Consider the following 17,631-nt stretch of genomic DNA (forward strand, 5'->3'; position numbering starts at 1 on the left):
ATTCCATCATAATGGTCTCTTTTGACTCTAAAATGCATGAGTCTGTGCATCTCAACATGACTACAAGTTAAATAATGGAAGGGGCAATAAAGTGAAATACACAAAGGGCCAATTTACTTGGCAGCTTTGTAAACTGCAGAGCTAGAATACTGTTCTACACTGTGGCATATAACTTAGATATAGCAATAAATCAGATAAACTTTCTGAGGTGTGCAGGTGTCTGTATGGGAAGATTGATTAGCTCTTGGGCCTCCTTGAGACATAGATTCTTGATTATTCCTTGGAAATAATATAGACTTGTTCTCACATCTTGTGCAGTAGATACCACAGTGTTGCCATACCTTGGGCATAGGCACATGAAAATCTCTGTGCTTGTCTGTTCCCATTCCAGATGCTCTGTATGATGTCATCACTGTGGGAGCCCCGGCAGCGCATTTCCAAGGATTTAAGAACGGTGGTCTCCGAAAACTACTGAGTAAATTTGAGGCAGAAAGACGAAAGTAAGTATTTTTGTAAGTAGCTGGGAAAATATTATTAAAGTTGCATTAAAATGTTATGAGCTCAGTGAGTAACAAACCCGTTTACCCTGCTGAATGCACAAATATTAAAATCTAGTAGGACTGGACAAGGATGCATTCATAAAATATTTCCTTCATCTTCCCTGCTTTGCTGAATTGCAAAATTGAAGCACAGTTTACTTCTAATGTCAAGACTTATTCTGAACACAAACTCAAAACTGTGACATTTTCTTCCCATATTTCAGGAAACTTGAGGAATATCAGAGCTTGAAAACATGCTGTTCAGAATGAGATATCTCTTTAGTAATTCTTGTGCTAAGTGGAAAGTAGCTATAGACAATTTTTCAATCAAAAAACCGTAACTTAAGGTAGCATCTTCAATTCTGGCAGTCCTGAGCATATGTGAACAAAAAATGTTTTTAGCACACCTGTGGAGTAAATAAGAAACTACTCTTATTCATCAGAAAGCCAAAAGGAGACTAAGCAAAGTTAAAGGCCTTATTTAGGGTTTCCGTTTACTGCTATACTCAAATGGTTTGTTAACCACTGAATATGTACAGAAGTGTTAGTTGCATATTTTTCTAACTAAGAATTGGATGTATTTGTGTTTATTGCTATGGCTGTTAAGAAGTTTCTAGCAGCCCCAGCTGTCACTGGCAGCACCCACAGTTGTGACTGCTCAACACTTGGACTGATTTGAAAAGCAATGCAGGAAGTACTGTATGTATGCTAATCTGAATCATCACAACACTCCGTAGAAAATGAATTCCATTGTATTCATTGCTCAAAAAAGTTTCACAGGTACAATATCATAAAAAATAAAAGGAGAAATGATAACAATCTGCTGTTGACTTCTAGGTCTACTAGAAGTTGGCATCAATGCTAAACCTAAATGAAAACCAGCAGAAATACTTGCTTTGAAAACATTATTATTTTTTCTCTTTGCACTGCGTCACATAAAAACCCTATTAAATCTTTTAAAATCATTGATTTCCCTGGCCATCTCTGGTGACAAAATTTACCAATAAAGCACAGATATCACTGATCACAAGACCCATGAATGGGCTTTGTGTAACGGTAGGTACCTATTCTGCTGTCAGCAGACTGGTATAGGCAGTCTTATCCCCAGAATATGGAGGCCTATGAAGTACATGTTTCCTGATGAAGAAAGTGTCTAAAGACATTTCTTAAAGTATCTGCTACTTAACTGTCTAATTAATATAGTTGCAATAGCACTTAGTGGGTTTTCATTATATTTCATAAGAAGATATTAAAATTGTAAGTGGTAGAAGGAACTTTGCATTTCTAGTCCTCACCATATTCAGAATTCAGAAAGTGAACCATTTCTCACTTGCACGGTCCTGCAGCATATCCACATTGACAGAATGTGATTTCCCAAAATGGAGGAATGCTGTGAGGCAAACTTGAAATTATTATCAATGATTTCTCTTCATTAGAGAAAAAAGGGAAAATGCCTTGTAGGGAAGAGACCTAGTCTTTCTAGGGTTCTTCCCGGGACAGCACATATTGCAATATCTCATAGGAATGAATAGACAATGCCATTGTTTCTTAGTTGCCGTAACAGTGGAGAGGAGAAGATGATGGGCTAGACTTCTTTCTTTGTATCCTGTGCAGTGCTACATGTCAAAAGGCTCTTCTCATTTTCTTTTGCTCTTATTTCACTGACTCAACCATGTAGAACTTGATAGATTATGTTCAGGAGCACTGGGTGAAGATTTGTGCAGATTTTATCAAGAGATTTCATATTTATTTCAAAGTGCCTACACATCACCTCATATTTCCTGTGATTAGTCTTTTCTGCATCCCTCAGAAGCACCTGTATTTTGGTGACTTTGAAGGACAAGATACTGGACCTTTACTCTGACAGTGCAGTTTTCGTTGTGTTTCTTTGATCCCCTGGAAAAGCAAAAGCCTGTCTTTGGGATTATATAACTAGGGTAACTATGTTACTATCCTGTCAGTCTCTTCCTAAAAAAAGAGCCTGTGTCAGGCTAACAAACTGAAGTTTGAGCACTGAAAACAGGGGACTGCAATTTTTAGCAAATCACTTAGCAGACCTGAAGAAATGGTCACTGTAGCATATGAATTCCCATGAAGTAGAAAGGAGGCAACCTCCAAAATTCATCTTCCCTTCTATCCTTGAGGGCAGTTCAGAGAAATCTCCACGTGTGGGTTTTTTTCTTCAACAAGAACTCTGAGTTGAAAGACAGAAGAAAACAAGCTCTGAATATCATCTCATTTATTTGAATATTCAAGAGTGGGTCTAGTTTAAATAGATACATGAAGGGACCATTCTGATTCTTACCACGGAGAAATTTCTTTCACTGAGGCAATGACAACTTTATTTTGTATGTACCTGTTCATTTAACTGCATAAGGATGCTTTGAGGACACATAGCATATCCAGGGGCAGCTTTTACAATTTAAATTTTCTGTTTTACAATGGGAGCAGCTTTTCTGAAGATTTAGTTGAAGGAAGAAGTGACACCTTGAGGTATCAGTCAGAATATAAAATTAGCAGAAAAAAATGCAGATTCAGCAGATGTTGCCTTGAGGCTAACTGAGCTGAAGACCCAGAGGAAGATGTGGGAAGAGATTATTTCTCAAGTCAATCCCAGTAGCTTTCAAGACATTGTTAGTGCACATGACACAATGCCTTGCCTGCCTTTGACCTTCAGGCTGATTATTAGAACAGTTTATTGAAACATTCAATAGTGTCAACATACCACAAAATATTCCTTACTCAAACCTGTACTTGTGGAGTTAACACACAAGAGGAACTGTTAACTGGTAGCAAGGTTATACCCCATTTTACAAGAGCATAATTGTATTTGCAATTGCCAAACCAAAACAACAGTGAAACACATGTTTCATGAAATTTTATCAAACCGAAGAATGTGGGAAATGTGTATCTGAAGATAGTTCTGTCATACTTTCTATTATGTAGAATATACGTTTTTGTGCAGACAAAAGAGGGGAAGGTATTGTTTAATAATATTTATTAAAAATGCAGCATTTTTTAAATTCTCTCATTTGTTACTACTAAGCAAGCCATATTAAAAAAAAAAAAGGTCAATTTCTAGAAATATGATCTCAAATAAGAGGGAGAAAAATTTTTCTTCCATGTGAAAAACAAGACTTAGTGGTATATGATGTGAAGCCAGGTCCATTCCTTTACAACCCATTCACAATCTGTACTGGTCTTTATCTGCTACAGAGACAGTCCAGCTCCTACTCCCAGGTCCCTTCTTAAATATGTTCTTGCAGAGGCGCAGCTGACTGGCTCAGCCTTGGTGCAGAGGTGGGGCTGACTTGGAGCTGGGGGAGCTTCGAGAAGCTTCTCACAGGGGGCCACTGCTGTAGCCACTCCCCTGCTGCCCAAAAACCCCACCACTCTCTCACACCCAGGACAGCTTGATAGCATTTAAATTCAAGTAATTGAAGTGTGGTGATTAACGTATGCAAAATCATTGCAGAATATTAATTACCTGTGTATGATATACATTTATTTTAGAAATTAATTTCTTTATGTTGTATTGGTTGGTTCTTTTTTTTTTTCTTCCTTATTTCTAGCTAAAAGATAAAGTCAGTTGTTCAGATTCAGTCTTCTGTTGGCCTGATAGTATAGATTACTTCTCCTTGCAGCAAACAGAAGGGTTTGTCTTCTCATCAGTCTAGATGGCACAGAAGATTATTATTTTGAGCTCATTTGTGTAGGAATGTTTAAAGCAGTCATTCTGTAAGTTATACCCATATAATGCCTCAGTGCCTGAAATATTCATAAATCATTTTCAAGGTACACCAATGACTTTTTTTCTTATTTAAAATCTAATCTGATGCTCTCTGTTTTGGCCAAAACACATAGTCTTATGATTACAAGATTTTTAATGCCCCAGTACTAACCATCAAGAAATACAACAACATGTTCAGCTGCATTAGGTGCTGAAATGCACTATGTTTTTGTACACCATTTTTAGCAGGTTCTTTAGAAATGATCCTGCTTCAAATTAGCACAAGCTTAAAGCTGGAATAGTACTGAAAAGGATATTCTGTCGATATTTTTTTTTTTTTTAAAAAAAGTCATAATAATTTAATTTGGGTTGGAACTGTCTAAAAGGAACCTTTTTTGTTTGAGGCCTAGATTTTTGGACAAGGTGTGAGGTGTGCTCCTTCACTAACATATTCGTTACCAGATGTTTTACTAATGCTGAGATCTTCAGGGTTCCTATTACCTGAGTTTCATAACCTCCAATCTATTTCCATTATCTGAGGAACCTGAAAGGGTACTGTTTCACAGAAGATCCCAAAGATGTTGAAATATTAAAGATCTGTGTTTGATCTAATTGTAACCTTTATTCTCAAAGGGAAACCACAGCCTGTCATGCATAGCACTTTTCATAGAGACATTATTCTTTGCTCACTTTCCCCTTTTTGAATATGTGTGTGTGAGAGAGAGATTAGACTTCATGGAGATGAATATTTTTTCACTGACCATAAAGTCACTATATCAAGGATGCTGGAAGTTTTGCTGAGAAGCTGCCAAATTTTGTCCTATTCGTTGAGATACAAAAATCTCATCACAGTATTTTCTAGGCTCTCCGAGCAGAATTGTCTGAAGCATTTCCTTAAACAGACATAAAAAAAAGGAGACCAGGGGTGGAAAAAGAAGGGAGGGAGGAGTTGGAGGAGCTTTGCATGTGAAGGTTAGAAAGGATCATATGTTTTGGAGGTCAAGAAACTGTTCCATCTACATGGACTCTAGGAGAGGCAGGATAGCGGATCCATGACTTTGCTGTTGCTTCCTGTAACGTGCACTTCAGCAGGCTGCCAGTAAAAGACTCCACTGAAAGGCACCATTTAGCCTCAGGTTTGTGGTGAGGCACAATGCCTTTTTTTCTTCTGATATAAACCATGCTCAGTTAGCTGGCATAAATTCCCCCCTATGTGAAAGGCTACTTGCATCTTTCCATGATTGTAAAGACACTCTAAAATTCATTTGGAGACCTGTGTAAGGCTTTCCCTAGGCATTCAACCTGGATGAGTCTTCCTATCGTTCTGGAGAATTCCCACCATTCTGGAGTCAGTCTTCCTAGAAAATTCACTATGAGATTCACCTATGCCACTGTGGCATCTAACCTGTTTGGGTCTCTAGAGAGCTGATAAAGGGCATCTTAACCTTTCTTTTCACTGAAACTCACATCCCGTTTACCAGCTGAAGGCACTGATGTAGAGTTATTCTGAGGGTCAGTTAGGAATTGAGAGGAAATAGAAGAGCAGCAAGAGAAACTCTGTGAATGCAGCCTTAGCCATTGTTTGAAGATAAGGATTCGTGGAGATTTGGACTTCATAAAATAGATTAGATAGAACTAATAACATAATTTAATTTTCCTTCGTATTCAAAGTTAGAATTTCCAGGTTTGCAAGGGAATCTTAAGGAATTAAAATAAATTAGTTCAAACTTCTGATCTCTCTCAGGACTGTTTTCAAAACCTCGGCACTGATTATATGGTATAGTTTCATTTCCTGAGGCAGTAAATTGTCCTGAGTTCTTGTATGTAGCAATTTATTTTTTATCATGACTTCCCACTTTAGACAGAATACATGTGATGCATAAATAAGCCACTGAATTGGTATCTTCAGTAATGTACATAAGCTCGAGGTTATCTGGGGGTAGATGTTCTTTCTGTGTATTCCTTAACTGTATTCTTGATGTTAATGTCTGCGGTTTTGACTGTGAAAAATGTGAGGTCAAATGTTCGTTGTTGAAAGATTTTAACCCAGTCCCAGATGGTGATGATTTAACTCAGTCACACAAATTACTCTGTTAACAGCAGGAGTGGAGTTACTTGGAATGTCATTAAAAATTAGACATTTAGCATATTGCAGTATTTATTCTCAGGCAAAAACTGTGTTAATTTAAGGTTAAAATTGTAGAGCTAGTCAATGTAGTCTTTACTCAAATTACACGACAGTGTCATTAAAGTGATTTTAAAATTGAAATGACCACTGACAATCATGTGTACATAGCTAATGATGGTGCCAATATATGGAAATGATTAAGTGTGATTTTATATGCTTAGTGAAAGCATTGAAACTTAACCCAGAAGACATTATTATAGAGGTTTTCAAAACATACATTGCTAATAATATATTTTACACATCAAAAGTAGGTTTTCATAACGCTGCTAATTTCCTGCTCTAGACCTACCCATGTGGCCTTTGCCCTAATGCAAGGTTTCTTCTTACTAGTAATTCCCTTCATCTATTTTCCGCATTAGGACACCTGTGAAAAGTTTCTCTGTATGTTCCATTGGCAGCTGCTTCCTTTAAGTAATACTACTTATATACCATTGCTATATGCGGCAGCAAGCTCACAAAATAGTTATTTGTAAGAAAACAAATTTCAGTGAATTAGATGTAGTAATGTCTTTTCACGAACAGTAAGGCCACAGAAGATCTCAGTCTAGTCTTAGATGCAACAGTGTTGAGACACAACAATTAGAAACTTCAGATACTCCCAAACATGCTGGTTTTGAAAAATAATTACACACTCTCCTGGGGGAAAGAGGAAAGTTGCCCTCAAATTAAGAAAGAAACTGAATATTTGGAGCCATCTCATGCTTTCTGGGGTTTAGGAAAAGCTAAAATTTGCCAAATAATGAGGTTTGGTAGAACACTTCATTCTGTGGAAAGAGTCATTCTCTCTTCACTATTTTCTTTATTTAAAATCTGTGATTGACTTTATTATAATGAGAACTACCCACAGGTTTAGTATTTCTCTTCCCTCTTTCTTTTCTTATAGCATTCTCTGTGGCTTTTCTGTTGCAATATTCAGTGAGGCTTAGAGCTGTGGGAGATCAGTGAAAATGATCTGGGAATTAAAGGCTGAGGGGAATCCCAGAAAAGACTGTGTTCATGGTGAGTTTGATAACAGTGTTAGCCAGATTCACCCTGCAAAAAGGCTGTTTGATAAAAGGAGGGAGAAGTCTGAATGGGAATTAGAAAAGATTACTCAGCTCTGTGAAGTATCAAGACCTTTAAGACTATGTCATCACTACAATTAGCATAGACTGTTACTCTTTGTCCTGCCCCATCTGCGGAGTCTGACAACTTGAGACTTGCAGTGAATGTAGAGATAGATCTAACTTTGGAAGTTCATTTCACTAACAGTGTTGCCACCTTGAAGGCAGAGCTGTGGCCTTTTCCTCATTTCTCAGAGGGACAGGGACTTTTTTGCCTATTTCATTAGGAGAGACAATTTATACAATTAATTTTGTTGAAATATTCAGAATTCTGACCTCTGCACTCAGCACTATAGCAAGTCATGTAGCGGACTGCGACTTGGAGATGTATAGTAATTTTGATTTGGCTGGTAGCATGACTGATCGTGGAAGAGCTTCATTGACTCAGATGCCATTCATCCTGACTGCATCTACAAAGAGTTGTATCTAAAAATGGAGACATTGTTGAAGGACAGAAAAATAGGATGGGGAATTGTGGAATTTGGGGCTGTAACTCAGCAAAGTATCTAAGCAAGAGGCTTAATTTTAAGACTGGTTGAATCTATCCTTATCTGCCAAAAGACTTAATCCTTCTCAGTTTTAGGGAAGTGACCTCGTTTAGACTTACGAATGTGTGTTGCATATGTCCTTTATTGAATTAAATTTAATTTCTAATTTGTAGAAAACTAATGAGGAGGAACTGGAAGGGACAGTAGAAGACACAAAGGGGAAATGGGGGATTGAAGAGATCTGGAAAAAGACTGAAATGAAAAGCATGAAAAGCAGTGCGTGAAGTTCAAAGGATTGCATGAGTGTCAAAATTCAGGTCTTGACATGTGAAATTAAGAAAGAGATTCAATCAGTGGGGAAAGGGTGGAAGAGACTGAAGGATGTATGATGAAAAGATACAAGAGGAAAGAAGGGAGATACATACAGAACCAGCTGGGGAATAGTATGTACATTGCTCTGGCATTGGTAATGTTCCAGGACTTCTTTGGTTGTTTTCTCCTTTGTTACCACTATAGATTAACCTGGAACTGCAAAAGATTTTGGTTAGTTTCTCTAAAAGGCTGAAGCAGGGCTTTATAAAGGGAAGGATTATGTACAAGAGTTTTAGGTGGGGAGTTGTATACTACAGCAAAGAACCGGTAGGTGTGTACATGCTGTCTAAAATGGTATTTTAGAATAATGTTATAAAAGGACATTGCATAATTAGAAAGTGTTGGGAGAAAAAAATGAGGGGTAGGAAAAGTAATCACGCAAAAGAATTGCAGTAGTTTGTGAGCAGTTAAAAGGGAAGTAGGGAGTTTGCAGTATACTGTGTGTTTTTGTAGCAATTAACTCCCATACCCTATTTCTGTGTCTTTTTCTTGCAAATTAGACACGTTTCTTTATTGGGGATAACTGGTTATCAGCACTTCCTGGACATCACTGATGCTAATCAAAAGATAGTGTGGGCCACCGATCAATTAAACATTAATGGCTCATTTTGAAAGACTTAGTGAGGTAATTAACAATGTGATGGGGAGTTCAGTTGGAAAAATAAGGAGCCTTATGTTCTTTGTGATTATTACCTGACTTGGTCAAGATTTTTGTTTCTCCAGAATTATATTTAAAAAAAAAAAAAAAAGATCCGTTTTTCTTATGTTAGGATCAATCACTCAAAGGGATGATTGGGTTGAACAGTACTACGTGGAGTGTTTGGTGGTGGGCAGTCTGTTGTTCTGTACTGTTCAAGCAAGGATTTGTTTTTACCTTTAAAGGAGTATTTCAATGATATCAGTGAAGCTCAGATATCTGTCATTTTTTTTTTTTTTGTGAAACTAGTGGTATGTTTTTTAGCACATTAAGCATTGTAATTAATAGCAGAAATTAATTGGACATTATGTGACTCTTTATATGTTATTACAGTACTGGATATCAGTGTATTTACTATTCACCCGAAAACACAGCCAAGGCAAAAGAAGTTCTCAGCAACATCAATCATCTACAACCTCTTATATCAAGCCATGCAGACCTGCTGCTAAATTCTGCAAGCCAGCATTCTCCAGACAGCTTGAAGAATTCTTTAAAGTTGCTTTCAGAAAAAGTAAGATTGAAATCTTGAATGCAATGGAAAATGGAATAACCAAGTCTCTAACTGCTGGATTTTTTTTTCTGCATAAATTGACTTTCATAGCATCAGGAAATGTTAAATAAGCTCTGCTAAAATAAGCTTCAAAATGTTACTATTAGAAAAAGAATATTATTTAGCATTTCTGTAGGCTTTCCATGTAGGAAATTAATGAAATCTGTAAAGGTTGTTTTTATTTGAAAGTATAATTAATTTAATTTCATGTGTCTTTGTTATCCTCTAGTGGCCACATACTGGGGTTTATCAAAAATAGATTATTGTAAATAATTTTCTGGTATGATAAATGGTTATTTTATTTATCTTTCTGTGATACTTCAAACTGCTGCTTGTGGGAGGTAGTTCAAGCCAGGTTTGTGCATAAGGCTTAGAATAATAGCATGATCAGAAATGGTGATGCAGTCTGGAAGGAGAAGCTAGGAAGTCGCCAGGAGGTCTCAAATTTTAATCCTCTTTCTCCTATTACATTCCTCTGTAGCTGTAGGCTCCTGCTCGTCTTAGTTTCTTTAGCCCTAAATTAAGAAAGATAATATTTTCCACCTCTCTCACAGGGTGATATGGGAGATTAGCTGAAGTCTGAAGTACTTTTAAGCATATGTTATCCTAGAAAAATATTAAGCACTGTAGCTATGACCAGAGGGTTTTAATGTTTCCCATCGCTTCATGGGCCATACCTTCTGTAATGTGTTCTCAATATGGCTTAATAACACTATCAATAACCATTTCAATATATCTTCAGCTATTGGGAAGTGGCAACCCCCTGTGGTCTGTTGAGCACTATTATCGCAGCAGTACATTGTTCAATGGGAGAGTTTCAAATCTGAATTTTGAGCTTAGCCACATACTGTGAAGGCACTGCATTGGAGCCACGGGGGAGGTGAACGTTGCTCTCTGTTACAGATGTGTAAATCCACAGTAACTCAGAACACTGGAGTTTCTGTGAATGTTGGGGATAATATAGGAAAGTAGAATTCAGCTTGGAAAAGAAAGGGAGGAATTTGGGGGGGGGGGGGGGGGGGTGTGACTATTATGGTGTACCTTTCCATGTAGTACTGAAGGAGGCCATTTTTAGCTGCACATAGAAAAAATGGAGTGGCCCTGTTAGTGATTAGTTCAAAGAAATGTTCATGTACATGTAAAGCATATCAAACAAAGAAGTGTTTGTTCTGTAGATTCAAGACCTGGTTACTAATGAATTTGTATGTTAGCTATAGCCATTTGCTTTGCCCTTCCTACCTTTGCCTGTCTGGGCAGGAGTGGTGAATAATTTCAGAGTAGCTGCAGGCAGCTGTGGTACTAACCTGCTCTTTGAACCATGGTCTGGTGGAGAGTCTGACTAGAGAAAAGGGCCAAAAAAGACAATCCATTCAGTTTGGAAAAGTCACAGATACTTTAAATTCACAGCTGGTGATTTAGTTGTATATGTACATATCAACTTTCCACAGACAGGATTAAATTGCTGGTTAGTTTATGAGCATGGATTCCCAGAAGTAGAAGCAGGAGTCTCACCCAGCACAGTCCACCTGACAGCCTATAGTTTCTGTCTAGCTTCTACCTTTTGCTTGGAAGAGATTAATCCACTTGTCCGAACAACTGCTGCATGCATAGTTGAATACCTGCTTCCCCTTCTATTCCCAAATTTACTCTAAGATGATAATTGAGAAAGAAGGTGAGGAATCTAGTGTGGAGGGACAGCTGCTTGTAAAGAGGGGAAGAGAGTGAGGGAGGAAATGAAAGAAACAACTTCAGGGAAGGGCGATATTAAGTTTCCAAAACCCAAATTGAGTGAACCCACACAGTGCTACAATTAGACCCCTCACGGTTAATACGAAGCATCATCTCGGTATCCTAAGATAACCCGTCTATATAGTCTGGCAGAGTATGGGAGAACCAAGACTAAGAGTGTCCCTGGTTATATTTAAGATAGGTTGGCATGCTCTTCTGAATGGAATTACATGATGCCTACCTGTATTCTTGAGGCATATGAGGTGCTACTGCTCTCCCACCTTTTCTATACTTTTTATGTAAAAAAGAAATGTTCTCTTGTATTTTAACTTGATAGAAATTTGAAATTAAACAGCTGTTTGAAGAAGTTGTAAAAATGATTTGCCCGGTGATTAAATTCCTCGAGTTTATTAAAAAGCATATCACAATTTATTTTAAGATAATGTTAATCTTGCTATATAAAATAATTCTTTCTAAAAACATTAGGAAGCAGTGAACATATCTGAGCTTTCAGTAATGTGAATTACAGTTAAGTATTTATGTTAGAAATGGAAGGACTGTCTGCACGCTTTGAAAGTGGAAAATTAAATAATTCCACTACTGCTGCTTAAATTGAGCTTATTTTCTCATATTAAACATGGTCTTACTTCTCCATATATGATTTGCAATTACTGTAGTGTTTTCCTGAGACTAACCTTTTATCAACACTTTCTGATAATTGATTAAGGAAGCCTTTAGCTGTCGACAAGTGTATCAGCATTTGCAGCTTGCAGAAGGCTTGATAAATTCATTTTCCAGCTATGCCTATTTTTGTTTGCAGAAATATTCTTTAGTCAAGTATCTAAAAAAATTTGCAAAGTTTTCATTTCTTGGTATAGACTTGTTTTGTGATTTCAATACAATTTTATAAATAGTGATGTTCTGCAAATTTAACTGTACTGAGCTGTAGGAAAATGCAGTTAAAATGTAGATTGTTGTTAAACCAATGGTATCCCTGAATAGAATTTAATTACAGAAGCATTTTAGTCTCTGTATGAAAAAATGGAGGTTAGCTTCCATGCCAGTCTGCTTTTTAAAATTAATTTTCCCTATAAAATATTTATATTGAATTAAATTACTTAAACTTTTCAGATTGTTACCTAATATACATCGCAGTCATCGTGGGCATCCCTTACTTCAAATTGTCCAATACTTAAAATTTTCTGAAATTTAAAGCTTTGTTGAGTCTACAATGCGTGATGCAGAGACCTGAAATCATCTCAAGCAGACTTTGAGGAGGAAGGGAGGTACAAAACATCAGCAAAACCATGATATTGTAATTTCTAAGGACAGACAAATAACGTAGTTTGGACTCTCTTGATTTAGAACTGTAGAAGAGTCTTGAAGAGGAGCTCTGCTCTTACCATGCAGGAAAAGACAACTCTGCAAGTCTCATTTTGCCTCTTTATAGAAGATTGTCAGAATTTGCTAGCAATGTTTGCCAAAGACTGCGTATTCTCTGAGCATGCACTGTGTGGAGGCTGGAAATGCAGAAAACTGAAATTTTCCTATAGTACAGTTCAGGGATACCATGAGGTGATCCTGAAGGGCAACATATAAAAAAACTGTCTCTGTTTAAGCACCCCTTCCCTCAGGCACCAAGTTAGTAAGGAGGAGACAGAATGGGTCTGGTAAAATCACCACGGAGATGAATAGTGTTACCAAGGTTTAATCACTAAAGAATCCCAAATCAGGTCTGAGGTTGGTTTAAAAAGTCCTGATGTTGGCTTAAAAAAAATATAACTTAGCTTAGATATCCCTAAGGTTCTTATTTTTGAGACTTTCGAGTTTTATCTGCAGCAAATTTTCAACCTTTCTATGTGCAGCCAGTAAGGATAGTAGTAAAAATGGGAAAAAGCAGAAACTTCTGAAGCAGGTAGCTAACCCAGCAGCTGGAGCTTTAAGGAAACCATCAATTATTTAGAGCATTGTGGTCTAAATGTCAGTAAGCCTCTGAGGGGCTACTGAGGCAGGAAAGAAAGAAAAGTTGAGTTAGGCATACAAAAGGGGGGAGCAAGTCCTAGCAAAAAGAGATGGGACAAGAATAGAAGTAAGTAGTGCAGAAACTGGGAGAAAGATTCCAGGAAGATAGATTCTCACACTTGAAACTTGCTTGCTTTGGGGTTTTTTGCTACTTCTCCTCCAGGTTTTGCATAAGCATGAAAAGGCTGACTGAAGCTTGGCTGGTCAACCTTTATTTCTCACATTTCCTAGCATTGTGTGACTGCTTGTTCAGGCTGGTTGCTCTGACTCTTATCTGCATGCTTTCCCGCATGCCTGTTTAATTAAGATTACGTGCACAAAGGCAGTGCAGCTTCTGAATCTTCACATGACAATCCACTATGTTCTGGATAAAGAGGAAGGCAACTAAATCCCACTGACCTGGGGTAAATAAATTCAGGCAGTTGCTGTGAAAGAAATGTGAAGCAGTGTTCCATCTTCACCTGGGAGCCAGGGCCTGTGCGTGAGGCGAGGCGCTCTGGCAGCCCGGGCCGGGATGTGGTGGACGTGGTACAACGGCAGGGCGCGCGCTCTCCCCGCTCTGACAGACGTTGAAGTAACCAAAACCGTGACTCTCCCCCAGCTGTCTGTCACTGTGGATTTGCTAGTGGTTACTGCCCTGCAGTGAAAGGAGACCCGAACTTGCGCTTCCCCCTCTTCTTTTCAGTAAGTTGTGTCGGCTGATGAGGTGAACAGGCCGGCCTCTGAAGGAAGACGTGGCAAAGGTGGGGCCCCATGTTGTGTGTGAGAGCCGGCGACGGGCACGTGTGGCAGGCTGGTGGCAACAGCCAGTGCTGTTACATGGAGACAGGCTAGAGGTGCTGAAGACCGTGGGCAGGAAGCATTTTCCTTTTCTTGTCCAGGTGGAAGGGAGATAAATAACGCAGGGAGTTTGGAGGTTTTTAAAAATACAGTAAACTTCCAAATGTCACAGTCAACAAGAATTTAGAAAAATGATAGTGATTGAATAATACCTTCAGAGAGCCTGGAAAGACTATTTCAAGGTTTCCTTTCTTTAAAAATAAATAAAATAAAGCTAGAAATCAAGTGTCATCACCTGCCCTGCTATCTGGGTTGATACCTACAGGTACCATAATTTATGTCTGGAAACACTGCTTTTGCAGGTACTGCAATCTCAGCACTGTAGAGTGGTGTATTTTTATTTAAGAAGATCCTTAAATTTGTTAATTATATTTTATCTGACACTTATTTGGAAATCATTGAGCAGTGGTTGGTTACTCTTGGAACTGGTTCTTGTAGAGGCTTGTCTCTGCAGTAAAAAATTGGAACTAAAATAAAATAGGATTGTGTGAAAAGATGGTGATCTCTATGACAGATCCTGTACTTTCATATTAATCCTTAAAACACTGGCATTGTAGAATGTGATGATCTCCCTAAAGCCCTTGAATTGTTCCTTATTGTTTGTTGGTCTACTTTGTTTTCCGCCTCTCAGGCTGGTCTGAAACAAATATCCACTCTGCGTAAGGGTAATTCAGTGTTTTAATAGCTATGTTGCAGTATTGCATTCTTTGGTCTAACCTTTTCATTAATTTATTTTTTTTCTAGACAGAGTTATTTGTGCATGCATTTAAGGATCAGCTGGTCAGAAGTGCCCTTTTAGCACTATACACAGCCCGGCCTGGCTGTGTCCTCAAGAAACCAGCTGTGCCTAGAAACACTGCAGAAGAGGGGGGTGATTTACAGCATCAGGATCATCCTTCTCAGATTAAAAGACAGGACTCTATACCCCATCATTCTGAGTATGATGAGGAAGAATGGGTAAGTAGTCAGAAACTCTTGGCTAGTTTTCAATCCCAAACCCTACAAATCAGTGTAAACACATAGAAGCCCTCAGCATCCTTGTCACGTGTTATTGGGGAGTGCAAAACTGTGAAATGATATTTTTCAGATGCATTGCATACTTTGAAACTAACTTGAAAGAATTTTCCTAAGTACAGTGTGCTTCTGTGTGACTGCTTGGTTGTGCATGTAACAGTGAGGATGATGAATATCTTCTTGCCCAGACAGGAAAATAGTCTTTCTTTGCTCTTACGTGAGTTCTTTTTGCTAGTTAGGTAGATTTAAGGAGACTGCAACAGCATATGTTATTATGGGGGAAAATTCTTTTTTTTTTTTTTTGTCCCAAGGCTGTATATAAATAGTTTAAATACACATGAACTAACCTTCAGTAAAACAGAGCTGTTTTCCCTTAGTCTCTGTTCTTAGATGTCTGAGATTGCATAAAATAATTAAACATGGCTTTTAGATTTTAACATTCTTAGCATATCTTTCAAAGATTTGTATTATTTATATGGCTGACATTTTGCAAATTAATTATTTTGATGGATGTGTTCATAATAGATCTCCTTCTTTGTTACATATAGCCTATACTCAAGCTATTTTTATTCAGTTCAGGCTCATACTTTCAGTTCATCACTGTATTCTCATAAATGTAAAGAATACGAGCATATTAATCTCTATTGTAAATAATTGATAACTTGTGTGAGATACAGTACTTACACCTGAACTGTAATTTTTATCCATACCACAAATAAGGGAAGAATATATTTCTTCTAGAGAAAAGACAATTATCTCCAACCCCATGCATTTAGTCATGAGATTTAAACAATAAAAAGCTAACTCATTCTTTTATTTGTCTTCTGGTTTTAGAGGCTTGAATTCACTTTTTCATATTTTCTCAGCAACCTGAGGGACTAGAATGGTTTTTCTTTCCTTGAAATGAAAGCCAAAATGTTTGTTTCCAGCTGTTGAAAGATTCAGAAGAATAAATAACACAATAGATTTGAAAAAAGGGAGAAATTTTGTATTGGAAAAAATGGCATTTTTTGTGCAAGTTTTATTTTAATTTACTACTTATGTCTCCTCAGAGAAGCTAATTTTACTGTACTTCATAATCAGGTTTTTTTTAAATGTATTTCTGCCAGGTGCTTGGTCTTCATCTGTTAAAACATATAAGCACATTAGTTTAAAGTGTATCTATTTTTTCTGCTGAATTAGGAAGATTACCTGCTTGATTAAAATTAAGTGTATCTTTAATTATTTTCTGAGTTAAACTGAGTCAGAGTCACTGTCAAACTTGAGAAAGTATAAATCTTAGAGAAATGCTTTTTATTTTTTTAATAGATTTGAAAGATTAGGCTTCCATTATTTTTCAGTTATTTCTGTCAATTGAGATAATGAGTAATGTGAGTTTTAATGATCCAAATTGTCATTAGCATGATGAAAAAAGAAAGAATAAATGCATATAAAATTTGAAAAAAAGCTTAATGTACTCTGAAAGTCCACGATAATGGAAAAAAACTTTGAGATATATTGCTTTGTATGCACAGTACTACATCCTCCTTTGTTGTGTTTTGTTTTATTTTGTTCTTTTTTTTTTTTGTCCCCAATATTATCAAGCACTACAGTTACATCTTACAATTGGAATTTCAGTTTTGGTTTTGCCCAAAATCTAAACCAGTGATATCCGACAACTCTTTAAGTTAACCCGGTTCCATCCACTTCCAATGACTGCTTTACGACAGTCACAAAAGAGAATCCAAGGCAGTGTTTAAAAACTAGGTGAGATCTGCCCCCTTCCCTGGCATCCGAATTTATCTTTAAGGAATAACTCCCAATTTCTTAACTGTACAGGGTGACCTTTCACTGAGTGACCAGTGTTTTCCAAAAAGCTGCCTTCTCAATAATAATATTGCGTTGTACCTCTCTTCTTTTATACCAAGTACGAATATTCATCCCAGAGTAACTGACAGCAGTATGGATTGAGCTATTTATATTGGTGCACTACACATAGGCAGTAGTAAAGCATTACTGTTGAAGGAAAAATATTTAACTTGAGAGTTTTAGATTGCCTCTGGGCAGATATTCTCTTCTCTTGCTAGCTGCTTCTGCTATCCTAGAACCTCCTTGCAGGAGGGAACAAAGTGTGTTGTCATGTATAATACAAGAAAAGGTAGGCACAGTGACACTTGGAACTGTTTCTACTGCTCATTTCTGACTAACAACGTGGTTGGAGCTACAAACAACAAATAAAATGACATTTACAATAAGTTATGTACAAATACTGACACGGTACTCAGAGACAGGCCTGAAATACTGACATGTGTGTGATGTATTCCATTCCAAAGCATTGTCACATTACAAGAGGGTGTTAATCATGCCCATCAGTTAAGATA

General features: G+C 37.4%; 1 protein-coding gene across 5 annotated transcripts in view; it reads left to right on the forward strand.

Moving 5' to 3' along the window:
* Positions 1 to 17,631, forward strand: part of INPP4B (inositol polyphosphate-4-phosphatase type II B) — a 342,715-nt gene that overhangs the window by 257,339 nt on the left and 67,745 nt on the right. For all 5 annotated transcript variants that reach the window (XM_042796878.1, XM_042796879.1, XM_042796880.1 and 2 more), the window contains 3 exons: positions 392 to 500; positions 9,451 to 9,628; positions 15,002 to 15,214. In XM_042796878.1, coding sequence (XP_042652812.1) covers positions 392 to 500; positions 9,451 to 9,628; positions 15,002 to 15,214 — 500 coding nt within the window. The remainder of the gene's footprint in view (positions 1 to 391; positions 501 to 9,450; positions 9,629 to 15,001; positions 15,215 to 17,631) is intronic.

This window comes from Tyto alba, unplaced genomic scaffold (genome assembly GCF_018691265.1).
Source record: "Tyto alba isolate M040663 unplaced genomic scaffold, T.alba_DEE_v4.0 Super-Scaffold_23, whole genome shotgun sequence".
NCBI lineage: Eukaryota > Metazoa > Chordata > Aves > Strigiformes > Tytonidae > Tyto > Tyto alba.